Genomic DNA, 13642 nt, shown 5'->3' with positions numbered 1-13642 from the left:
ACAGACAACTGACACTCAAAACAAGGTTATGTTCCAGAGGGGTGCTTTTTCTTATTCAAACAAGCAGTCAAGTACTATGCAGTGGTTCTTTTAACAGCGTGTCCTGATAGCTGTCATTAGGAAATATTATACTTGGACATCTATGGCAGTGAACGCAAATGGAGTGTAAATTGCATTTAAACAGCGCTTACTACTCCGGACGAGTAGAGAAGTTATATAATTTTTTTTCCTTTCTGCATTAGTTGAGTTAGGTTTGTGATCTTGATTTCTCATATGTTTAGTAGTCTAGAGTAAAGATAGAATGATCGGAATGGATATGAAAGGTGAAGTAGTAAGTTGTTTCAAATAGTGGTCTTCTGTTAGTTGGGTGTCATGGGTAAAACAAAGGCGGGAACTTTGAGAAGGACGTTTGTTCACAGCAGGTAGAAAGGTATGGGATGGGTCAGAGAAAGGAGGGATGGCTGTAGAAGTAGATAGTAGAATGTTTTTTAAGATTGGAGGTGGACAAAGTAAATGACACATCACTCCTGAAACTTAAACTAAACTGGCTACCAATTGAAGCAAGAAGCGTATTCAAAACAGCTTGCATAACCCACAGAGCTATCTACTCTGGAAAACCAAACAATCCAGCTAACAAACCATCTAAAGCTGGCCATAAGAGGCATCTGCAAAGCTCAAAATAAAAAACACTCGCCCGTTCCTTCTCTGTGAATACTCTTAGAATTTGGAATGCTCTGCCACAAGAACTATAGAATAATTAATCATACCTGTACTTCTGTAAAAACCTTAAACTATTTCTTCTTAACAAACACTTTAACCCACCCTATTAAAATAATCAACCCACTCAGATATACCTCCTCCCTCTATCGTAGAGCCCGTACATTTCATCTCTAAACCGACTGTTTATATATTCCTCCAACCTGTTACTCTCTATCATAGCTATCTACGCACTATATCTACCAACTATTCCACCGTCCATCATACATTATTTCCTGTATACGTATTGCTGTATGTATGCATCTTATTTGTACTGTATCCCCTGTAAACGCTGTCTGTGCAAACTCTGTAAAGCACTTTGATGCCCTTGGGCCAAGTTTGCGCTTATTAAAACTCGAAATAAATAAAACTACACTAAGTATTTCTCACGGACTCCGGTGTGTTTCTAAGTAGCTGTAAAGGGTGTTCATTACTGTTCTGTCAAAAAGGAAGCATTACATACTAAAAAGAGTGCATACAATAAGTGGAATTATCGGATGCTGTGTTCGACTTTACTTGTAGTCATTTCTAAGTACTATGGTTTCTCTCCTCTCTTTCTCACTTCCCTGAAGCTTCTCCCTTTTGTCCTACAATCGGTCTATTGTCGAGCCTCTGTGTCTCATGGCTGCAATCTTCTATTTATTGTTGCATCTACCACTACTTCAATCTGGCAAACCTCAAAACTCTCTCTTCTCTTCTCTTCAGTCGGGCTATCTTTGCGTCTCAGTGTTATCTCTGTAGCCACTCCCTGCATTTTCACGATCCTCTGCAGCCTCCGTTCTTGCAGCCCTGCACTTAAGTTTTTCTCTTTCAATGTTTTCTTTCTTGCAATTCCCAATTTCCCACTACATTATTTGCATCTGTTACATTTGATCTCTGCAGATCTAGGTCGCTGCTTTCCTTTTCACATAGGAGCCAATCTCCCCACCAGCATTCTGCCCCTGCATCATTGTTTTTCTCTCTCTCTGGTCTCACCTGCAGATCTACTCATTCTTCATGCAACCTTTGTCCCTGTCTACGGTCCCGGTTCTTCACTGCTACATGTTTCTACTGAAGTCTCTTTCCCTCCCAGTTTTCAGTCTTCCTTAAAAGAACTTCTCTGTACTGCCTGCTCACAAAGTAAATGTATCTGTAGTTCCCCTGCAATCCATGCACTACCTGGCTCCCTTCACAGTCTCTAGTGACAAATAACTACTCGCACAATGGAATGTGTTCAGATGAAACCACCCAGACTCTTGGTGCTATTCAAGGTTCAGAAATGTTCAGAAATCAATGCAACTGCCAAAACAAAGCAGAGAGAACATGCCAAAGAGAAAGAGCGAAACGACTGTTAGAGTGAGTCTGTGTAAATTGTGTGGAGCAGTTTAGCACTGACCTATCAATAAAAAACATTTTCCTCTTACTGACTAGTGCAGCTACCATTTACAAAGCCAATAGGCCTGTCTGTAACGTGTTAACACATACAAACAGCACTCCATCTGCCACTCTATTTACGTTAACGGGCTAGCGTCTGACCAGTTAATTTTGCCAATGCTGGTTTGTCTATGCATTCTTTGTCCTGATGAGGTCCTGCACACAAACCGCTAATGGAATGTAAAGTCTTACATCAACTTAGCAAACACAAACCTACTGCATACAAGCTGCGACTGCTGATCTGTGCTTCTTCATGCCTTCGACATTATCAACTTTTTGTTTATAACACTGTATTCCATTACTTTCACTGAGGTGTTACTTATCAGCTGTATTGCCCTGAAAATCTTTGAAGATCTGTTATACTGTGTATAGGTTCATTCTGAGGGGGGTAGGAGGGGTACTTTTTTAAATATAGGTGTCTAACAACATTATTACTTGCTTCCTGCTTCTTCTGTGTTGAAGCCTCTAATTTAATTCACTTGGCTAAAAGCTACTGTCCGGTCTATCATATCATTGAGCAACTGACGCCAAATTGAACAAAGTGAATTCCTCTTGAGATGCCCTTCCTTGTGCATGTGCCATTATCCGCAGAGGTTACATGGTTGCTCTTTTCTTTTGAATACAACCACACACAAGCAAAAAGCCTTTGTAACTTTCCTCTTAACCACACAACAAAACCAGCGATAATTTTAGTAGGGAATCAATACAATTAGGGATTTCTACGTTCATTCAATTTTTTCCCTTAAGCACTTTATAAGATCATGGTATAATGGGCCATGCTGCCGAATTCAAATTAGAAAATATTTATTTAACATCGAAAGAGCTTTAATCTACTCGACGACTACATAACACCTGTTTCATCACCTAGTAGGAATATTCAGAGGCTTCCTTAATTAAGGCTTCCTTGTGGGTTTTAAAGCCTTAACAAGATTTGGCATTAATCTGATGTCTAATAGCTACTTACCTTTCTGTAGCCATAAACCGGTGTTGTAAATGCAGCATTCTGTTCCTCCATGGTGATACTCGAATGGAGGGGATACACATGCAGTCTGAAAAATTTAATTTTTAAGAAATGTTTGTTTAGTTGTTAAGGAAACATATGATTGACAAAGACCAAGCAAAACTGCTTTAGAATATTTTATCTATACAGAAACTATGTAGTAGTGACTGCGGAAATACTATGTATTGCTGTGCCATCATCACAACACACTTACCTTTTATGAACCATGTTTGTGAAAAGTTCATGCATGTAATTAATTTCAGCCAAACCTGAAAATAAAAGATAGCTTCCATTATAAGTTGATGATAATTTACTGTGAGAGACATGAATAAAAGGAGGTGGCTGGCACCTGAATTCCACACTATATGCAGAAAAGTACTCTTCAGTCTTGGAAAAAGGCTAAGCCACCAAAAGGTATTTGCAAATGCTCTAGGTTTGTTTTCATATCATGCATAGACAGTGACAAAACATATGGGTAAACAAACACTTACATCTTGCACACAAATTTAAAACACCAATTTTTACAAATCTATACAACAGTACAAAATACTTTAGAGAATGACGTCTGTCAAAGTGCTTTAGTGCCAAGTAGAATTAAAAACTTATAGACAATGTCACAATTTTTCAAAAAATGTTGGTGATTCCTCAGATAACCCATAGCTCATCAGCAGATTTCCTCAATGGTGGTACAGTTAAAAAATGTAAATGCAATAAACAATAAATAACGCCCTGCATAGCTTGCTATTGCTGTCCAGTCAGCTTGGGTAAAAACCAGTACATTAAAAAGCAAATACATGCATTCCGTCCACAGGAATGCTGGTCCGTGTAGTCCTTCCATGTTCCATCCAGGAAGGACTACCGTTTGCACCTGCACAATAGGAGTGGCATCTGATGAAGGAAAAGAATCCGAAACACGCCATGCCACTCACAAATAAACCGGCCAGAATCTGACCTGCTGTGTCCCTTCTCGTTCTTTACTGGATGCGATTTGCTTCATATTGAGATATATATATATATATGTATATATATATATATATATATGTATATATACATATATATATATATATATATATATATATATATATATATATATATATATATATATAGATAGAGATAGAGATATATATATATATATATATATATATGAAACGAAAACCTTCCCTTTGCCAGAAAGGATATCAGCCCACGCAGGTAAGGTTTGAAACGTCCTTTAATTTCAGTGCACAAATTCGATCGGCATGATGCATTTCAGCATAATAGCCTTCCTCAGATGCAGTCTGTATCGAACGAGAAATTCACTGTCCACTTTTAAAAGCGCCTCACTTAATTACTGGAGACACTCCCACAAGATTGAGGGGCGGGTGCTCAGTAACATCTGAACCTCCTGTGCTGCAGAAACACCATCGTAAGTACCTGTCCAAGTGGGCGGTGTCTGCAGCTGCCCCACTGAATCCTGGATCTTGTAGTGGCAGGAACAGCATCAAAAACTCCTTTCTCCCAACCGCAAGTCACCACAGCGAGCAGAGGCACTCACCACCACAGTGAGTGTGAGCACCACCATGAAGTCACAGTCCCGCACATTGCAGCTAGTAAGCTCGCTGTGGAGTGTGGTGTTTCGGCGTTTTCCCAAGAGCCTTGAGAGTCCACTCACGATTGCCACTAACCGCCGAACTCTTTTGGAAGGGGGCTGTAAAGAGCTTGTGGCCCGCTCTGCAAATGAAACGAAAACCTTCCCTTTGCCAGAAAGGATATCAGCCCACGCAGGTAAGGTTTGAAACGTCCTTTAATTTCAGTACACAAATTCGATCGGCATGATGCATTTCAGCATAATAGCCTTCCTCAGATGCCGTCTGTATCGAATCGAATATATATATATATATATATATATATATATATATATATATATATATATATATATATATATATATATATATATATAAAGGTAGTCTTTGAGGCTACTGGGATTTAAGGTTCCTCCCCTTTTTCATTTGGGCTACTGGAATGATTCTTAGTTGCTTATCGATACTCTCCAAGAATTTTACCAGTTTGCTAATCACTTGTGGCTGAGCGTAGTTCAGTCGGAAGCTAACGGCAGATGGTAATGTCCATGTCCCCTCCTTAGTCCACAGATGCCGGGCCAATCTTCTGCGGTCTTCCAGAAGTATAGGACATATGCAGATCAAGTGAGTTATTGAATCCTGGAACAGACCGCACAGTCGACTCTGGTTTAACCACCCATGGTGGCGACAGATCAAGATAAAAAAGAGCCCATCCGAAGCTGCAGATATTTCATTTTATAATAGGAGAATGGTTTGTTGATGTATTTTTGTGGGCTTTTTCTATCGTAACTGCTAAGGACTTTAATCCCTGGGCTTATCCTTTTGTCCGGAAAGCAACTTTGGGTACTGCGGCACCCGTATAGATGTTTTTAAATTCATCAGAAAGATAAAATTAAAAAAATATTTTACCATCAAAAACAACCTTGCACATCACAAAAGGAATACGGAAAACCTTATCGACAATACCCAAGGGGAGTTACAAGCCAAGGATGTATCTCTACTACGTACCCTTCACAATCTAAGGGAGAATGACGACGAGATCAGTAACACACAAGAGGCAGCTGATGGCGAAGGAGTTAACATTCCTAAACCAGGGAAAAGCCCTTTCAAGCCAATATCCACGTTTGTTCCCAACATGCCTCGTGAGGCCATCGATATTTATCATGGCCGGGTGATTGAGGAACTGAAAAAATTAGACCATAAAACCCAGTCTCAACACAGGCCACCCAATGTGAACATGAAACAGTATTTTACCCTCATGAATAAACTTAAAAATAACAACACGATTGCGATCAATAAATCCAACAAAGGGGGCAACGTGGTTCTTTGGAACAGAAAAGAATATATCAAAGAGGCCTACCACCACCTAAATGATAAAGAATGTTACACAAATGGAAAAGAGAGGGCCTCATTTCTAAGGATGAACTAAAATTTCTTAGCAAAGATTTTCCTACCATGCCAAATATCTATTTTGTGCCTAAAGTTCATAAAAAGGAAATGCCGGTCCCAGGGAGACCGATTGTGGCATCCATCAATAGTACTTTTGAAAACACGTCTAAGTATATCGATTTTTTTCTTCAAGAGTTTGTAACAAGTCTACAGGCTTATTTCAAGGACACAACTGACTTTTTATGTCAACTAAATAACTGTGAGTGGTCTGAGGAATATCTTTTTTAAACCATGAATATATCTGCCTTGTATACTAGTATTGCCCATTCAGATGTTATAAGAGCTGTAGAACATTATCTGAGCAAGGGACCCATGGAAATGTACTGCCACAATCAGATGTTAATTAAGATGATTCACTGGTGTCTCCATAATAATGTTTTTATGTTTAAGAACACTGTTTTCCAACAATTGAGAGGGGTGGCTATGGGGGCATGCTTCTCCCCAGCTACGCGGGGCTCCACGTTGGTTGGCGGGAGGAGCATGTCCTCAAGGTACAACATGTTACATTATGGTCTAAGCATATTGTTAAGTACAGGCGTTATATAGATGACATTCATTGTATGGCGAGGTTCTAAGGATCAGGCAGAGACATTTGTGAATAGTGTCAATGAGAATGAATTAAATCTGAAATTCAGTGCCAATACAGACTGTAAAGTTACTAACTTCCTCGACATTCAAGTTCAGATAATGGATGGTAAAATCGAAACTTGTCTGTACAGAAAGCCCACCTCTAGAAATACGGTGCTACATGCAGGGAGAGTCCCTTCTCGCCATACAATAGCAAGCATCCCGAATGGTGAATTTTTAAGAATACACAGGGCATGTAGCACCATAGAAGCTAGACCGTACCACCAATTGGAGGCCAAAAGAAGGTTAGAGGCTAGAGGGTATGCTTCTACTCGGTTGGAAGCAGCTATGAGAAAGGCCAATGCTTTGAACCGTAAAACACTTTTGGACCCCAATAGGAACGTCCAACTAGAAAAGGACTGTCTTGAGAACAAAGGTGAGGGCAGTAAAGAAGAAATTAGGCTTATCACAGGATATAGCAAACAGGCCAACCACATCAAAAAGATCATCAAAAAGGAATGGCCTATTATTCTGACAGTTCCAATCTTGAAAGAGGTTATTCCTACCACTCCCATTGTCACTTTCAGACGCGCATATTCTATACGAAATGATTTGTTAAAAATTAGCACGGAGATTAGCAATACTGACAATTGGGTATCACCACGTAAATGTTTTTTCAAATGTAGCTCATGCCAGACGTGTAAGTTCGGCATTAATACCACCACGTACACGACTCCTTATTCTAGCAAAGCCATCGCCTTGAAAGCTCATTATACATGCCGCACAGACTTTGCTGTCTACGTCCTTAAATGTAGCTGTAATATTCACTACGTAGGCAGCACTAAATTACAAGGCCATGTACGGATTTTACAACATCTGAGAGCGATCATTAATTTCGATCAAGCCTATCCTGTGGCTCGGCATTTTAAAATCTTTCATGACAATAACGTTTATTGTTTACACTCTTTTGTCAGATGCCGTAGCACCCAATAAATGGGGAGGCAATAGGGAGAAGACCTTACGCCAGTTAGAGTCACGGTACATAGTAGAGCTCGACTGTAAGTCTCCAATGGGACTTAATTTAGGGGAAGACCTTTACAATTTCCTATAAATAGAGTGGGTTTTACTTGCTGAGCTCCATGAATTATATCCTTGATGTATTAGCCAATTTTCCTTCCTTTACGATTTGTAAGATTCTAACTATGACTTATTGTGTGCACAATTTTCTTAAAAGACATATGCGAAAGCGATTAATAGCTTCTCTTCATTAGCTCACTAGGGTCAGATGTTTTTATGTAACATGTTAGAAGGTATGCTTTTGATCCTCCTGAGGTTCCCATGAAAAATTGTTTTGGGAGTAACTTTCGATTTCATTCATGTGATATATGGATTGATCCAGACATAATTGAATTATCTCTCCGTCTTTTCTCATGACCATAGAGAATATAATGATTTATACATCTTTCGTTGGTTTTAATAATTTTTATATACAGTTGCTCTGCTGCCTTATATTCCCTTTAGTATGCAAATCCCTTAAGGTACATATTATATTTTCTTTTCCTTTTTTTCTAAGTAGTTTGACATTAGTTAAGCACTTTTTTTCACATTATTTAAGGAACACACTATGGAAGCCATTAGCATAGACACGGTTTTCATTACGTTGGGAGCCTAAGGAGTCTATGGATGTATACACATGCATTTCTTGATTAATTATATTCAAGGAAGGTAAATACACTGTTTGGACCACACTTCCCTGTATAGATGAATATTGCCTACTCTCATTAATGACCTATTGGTTTGTATTAGAACGAAAGAAAGACAACTAGGATCTATAAGAGTGGGTTGTCTATTCATATATAGAGGTATTAGTACCATCCAATCGTATGTGTATGTTCCCCAAAGGTATTCGTACAATCCATTTTAAGCAACTCCATGGCATACTACGTGCATCATAAGCATTTCCTCCCATATATATGCCTGTTTTAAGTGTTAATATCATTATATAACAGTTATTAGAAATTGGCATCTTAAGCATTGTTTAAAGGCATAGGTTTATTTTATTGTAGTATCTGAAAAAAAACATATATTAATTAGTCTGCACGCAGCACTTTAATAGTATTATGATGGCAATATCGTGGTATCACTAATTACATCATGACGTGTTTTTAACTATGCAGCATTGAATAAGCTTCAGATGAATTTATCGATGCCCATAATATTGGCTGACAAACTAATAATATTATGTTTTGCATTGTTGAACAGATGCTAGAAAATTGTTTCGTAAAAGATTATTTTCTCCATGTTTATTACACTCAGTGACGCAACTGTTTAACATCAAATGTGGTTTTTAAAATGTATGCCTTACCTTCCGTTTGTTTAAGTGAACAAGGACACAGCCTAGTGTCCGAAACGCGTCTGAGGCTACTGGAATGATTCTTAGTTGCTTATTGATACTCTCCAAGAATTTTACCAGTTTGCTAATCACTTGTGGCTGAGCGTTGTTCAGTCGGAAGCAAATGGCAGATGGTAATATCCATGTTCCCTCCTTAGTCCACAGATGCCGGAGCAATCTTCTGCGGTCTTCCAGAAGTATAGGACATATGCAGATCTAGTGAGTTATTGAATCCTGGAACAGACCGCACAGTCGACACTGGTTTAACCGCCCATGGTGGCGACAGATCAAGATGAAAAAGAGCCCATCCGAAGCTGCAGGTATTTCATTTTATATTAGGAGAATGGTTTGTTGATGTATTTTGTGGGCCTTTTCTATCGTAACTGCTAAGGACCAAATGGGCACGTTCTCTTTTGGCAAAAGCGGTTTGGCCAGATGTGAGATATGTAATTTTTACTTTTCTGTTCAGAGTGGTTTTAAACTGAAAGTAAAGTAATTTTAAATTCCACAGCTCCGTTGAGCGTGTTTGCACCAATGCTTCAGAGAGCGCATGTGACCAGGCATTTGAATGGTTTGCAGATCTTTTATTACGCTGCTCATCTGTACAAACCGGGTCCTGTAGTGCAAATTTCATCCTGATCTGAGCTGGAGAAGTATTACCTGGTAATTGAAAGAGAGACCTGAACACTGCGCTCTGTGCCCTGTTTAAGGAGGGCTCCAGTTTCCCCGGGTAAGTCTCTGAACCGTATGATAATGTTGGCGCTAATTTGGCAGAGACTATTATAAGCAGTGCCTCAAAAGAAAACTTGATGGTTGTCTTGACAATTGTTCGAAAGGCACATTGCAACTAAGCAAGTTTTGGTTTTAATGAGTTCCGATACAGTAAGTGACCTCCTTTGTTGACTAACCAGCAGCCCAAATAGTTCTTTTTGTTCATGATGGTTTGGCGATGGTTGTCAAGATGCCAATGATGTTGTTTTTTCTTTTTCCGGCCGAAGATAAAAATATATTTTTTCGTAGTTAATATTCATCTCACTTGCCAGGCAGTGCGTATCTAAGGAATCTAGCAGCCGTTGAAGCCCTACCGGGGTTTGGATGAGAAGGACGACATCATCCGCGTAAAGCATGGAAGAGATGTGTTGGTTGGCTAGTTTATGAGCATGACTATTTACTTGGTTTAACGCAGGAACCAAATCGCTCATGTACTGGTTAAAAAGGGTGGGTGCTAATACGCACCCCTGTCTGACCCCTTGTTCCATGCTGATTTTTTTCCAAATCTGGTCTGTCATCCTAGTTTTACACTGGCCCATGTGTTGGAGTAGAGCAACCTGATGCCTTGTAGTAATGGCTTTGGGATTTACCATGCTGTAAGTTTGGGCCACAGTAAGGGGCAGTGGACTCAGTCAAAGGCTTTACTGTAGTCTATAAAACAGCAGTACAGCTCTTATTTTGTCTGTATTTGTCTGGTAACAAGCATCCTTATGGCTACCATGTTATCTATGGTGCCGGCCTGTGTCCTAAACCCAGTTTGGTTGAGGGAAAACAGGTTGTTAGTTGTTGCCCAATCTTGTAAATCCTCGAGTAGTAATGAGGCAAACTATTTTGCCTGTATGTCCAGTATTGTGATATTTCTGTAACTGTCTGGGAGCGAGGTGGGGTCTTTTTTGTAAATAGGATGAAGAATCGAGCCTTGACAGGATGGTGGCACTGTGTGCTGAACTATGCATCTCTTCAATACATTTTCAAGTATGCTCGACCAAAAGTCTGTTTGTAGACTGATGATGGGAGGCCATTGGGGCCTGATGCACTATCTCCTCTACTTTTTCGAATTCATGTTGCTATTCTGCAAGTGTCAAGGGATGCTGCATATTGATGGTTTCTGGCCACACTTGATATTGACAACAGCTGTGCAGGGTTTGGTTTGCTTATGGCTGGCACTTCATTGGCCTTATTAATGAAGCTTTGTATAACGTGCTTTTTCCATTTTTCTGCAGTGACGTAGTTCCCATTTGTAGCAATGAAGGATGAGCCCCTGTTCGGCCTATTCATAATCATCCAAAAACTTCTTGCATTTTTGTACCGACATGCAATAAACAATTCAGTTTGGAGCAGTTCCTTGTGGTTTTGTTTGGCTTGCCATATTTGGTTTTTGTACTGGCTGTGAAGGGATTCGACCTCAGTGAGCAAGGTGGGATTTAATCGTTTTAAGCAAATGACCCTTCTTATTCAGTGTTCTTTTTAACCTCCTCCGTTTTTTTGTGTACCAGGGTTTAATGTCTGTGACATTTAAGAGAGCAGAGCCTTGTTGGTTGGTAAACAAAGAGGGGATTTACATTTGTGCTAGCCTTCCTAATCTTCCTAGGGTGTCCCAATTATTCCAATCTTGTAATGTTGCTACAACACAGAAATAAGTATTCAGTCTCCTTCATAGCTGTGTGGTTCAATATTCTCCCCACTGCGTCTCCTCTTGTAGGAGTTATTGCGTTCCCGGATGCTAGGAAGATTTTAATCATAGGATATTCTAATTTAGAATCAGAGTTTTAAACTATTGGCGGACTTCAGAAAAGAAATACTGGCTTGAATCCTACAAAGTCATACTCGGATCTTAGGAGGTTCCTATGTGAGAACTCATTTGAACTCAGCAGCCCTGAGGAAGTCACAAAGAGTGATTTCCCCACTGCGACGAAACGCGTTGGCTAAAAGAATTAAAGAACATATCATAGGAGAAACAAGAATTCCAGCACTTTTTTTCGCTTTGCAATGAAATAATGATCTAATAGAGTTTTGAATGCATTGTTGTGTGCCTTGAATTTGGTAAAAAAACATGTATCCTTGAACTGTAAAGATGGGCCACTGCCATCCCCTGCGCTAACACCGGAGAGGCAGAGATAAAGCTTAAGGGAGGAGCAGCAAACTGGAAGTGCTACAGTCCCACCACAAACTGCAGGACGCATCTGTGGGAATGCATGATGGGCACATTAAAGTATAAGTCTGGCTCGTCCAAGGTCACCATCCAATCCCCACAATCTTGAGTGGAAAGAATCGGGCCAAAGTAAACATCTTGAAATTGGCCTTCCAAATAAAGTTGTTCAGAAGGTGAAAGGTCCAAATCAGCCTGAGCCTTCTATCTTTTTGGAGACTGGAACATAATGATTGTAGCACGCTCTCCCCTTCTCCGGCTTCAGGTCACACTGTATGGCCTCTTCACATCCTTCACAAGTAAGGAAGCATGATTTGTTAAAGTCTACACATAAACAGATGGAGTATTGGGCTGGACGTAATGGCAAGAACCTTGTTGAACGATCTGCAGCACCCACCAGTCTCAAGTGATAGCAAACCAGCCAGCCAGGCAAAATCACATTTTATCCCTCTACTGGTCAAGCACAACCGGGAAAACAAAGCAGCTTGGCCACAATTGTGGCAAAGGAGGAGTAGGAAGACCACTGCGGTCCCTGGTTGTGTGCATGGCCACTATCGCCAGTACAGCCTCTTAAACTACAAAATGGCAACAATGGTTGCTGTAAGGGTTACCTCTGGCAACAGGCAAGAACCCCGAAGTAGTTTCGGTATTGTTGGTGGAATGGACAGTCTAGAGATAGTAAGACCAAGAACTGAGCTATGTATAATCACAAAATGAGTGGTCATGGCCACATACTACATGGTGTCCAGGCCGACTCTCAAAATCTTGTTGCATCTGCTAGTCAAGGATTGTCTGAGCAAAAGTGTTCATAAATTGGTCAAGGGTAGCTAGTAAGATCCTGCAAGAAGTGCAGCAGAATCAACCTGTGTGGGCAGTTAAATGGGCAGCCGCCGAAGGGGTAAATCATGGTCAGAACCGTCAGCTCCAGAGAAAGCTCAATTCTCTATGAAAAGTTTAACCTAGGCCTCCCCAAAAGAGTCTATAAAGCTGTAGGGTTCGCGATGGCCCGAGGAACTCAGGTCACGAAAAGACCAGACATTGAAGAGGCTCAGATTCGAACAATGGCATCAGAGTCAGGTACATGGATCACCGACCTTTCCCCAGAACTAGAGTGGTGAGAAGGGCACATGTCCAGCTTAGAATTCTTCCACTGGTGCAGTGACATGTCCACTGAGTCATCCTCATGACCAGTGGGACAGAGCTGAACCAGGACTGGGTGTGTAGCTCAGAGTGGGTCTGCTATTAGGAGCATAACCTAGCACGCTTTGGGTATTCAAAAGACATATAGCTTCACCTCCCATTCGCTGATTGCCTTTGGGTGCATCAGGAAGTATTTATTGCATAAGTGAGTTGTGTCCACACCAAAAACATCACAAGCTAACATTGTGTGGATCCGTTGATGATGTGCTTCCAGTACTCGTGGCACTGCTTTTACTCTCTGCTTTTGAAGGAGACATTTCCCTAGTACATTCTTTAGTTACAAATAAGGTAGATAAAACCAACAAATTTGGGAGAAAAGAGTTCTGGCTTTGCATAAAGGGTCATGAAAAGAAAGGAACTGACAAATGGGCAGCAGTGGCACCTAT

General features: G+C 40.4%; 1 protein-coding gene across 2 annotated transcripts in view; it reads right to left on the bottom strand.

Annotated features, from left to right (window-relative positions):
- The window catches only part of TDRD9 (tudor domain containing 9), a 2642469-nt gene that overhangs the window by 1776521 nt on the left and 852306 nt on the right, over positions 1–13642 (bottom strand). For both annotated transcript variants that reach the window (XM_078660267.1, XM_078660268.1), the window contains 2 exons: positions 3384–3438; positions 3134–3218 (listed from right to left, as the gene is read on the bottom strand). In XM_078660267.1, coding sequence (XP_078516393.1) covers positions 3134–3218; positions 3384–3438 — 140 coding nt within the window. The remainder of the gene's footprint in view (positions 1–3133; positions 3219–3383; positions 3439–13642) is intronic.

Source organism: Lissotriton helveticus, chromosome 9 (genome assembly GCF_964261635.1).
Source record: "Lissotriton helveticus chromosome 9, aLisHel1.1, whole genome shotgun sequence".
Lineage (NCBI taxonomy): Eukaryota > Metazoa > Chordata > Amphibia > Caudata > Salamandridae > Lissotriton > Lissotriton helveticus.
The sequence above is the reverse complement of the archived record's forward strand: the minus strand, read 5'-3'. Positions and strand labels throughout refer to the sequence as shown.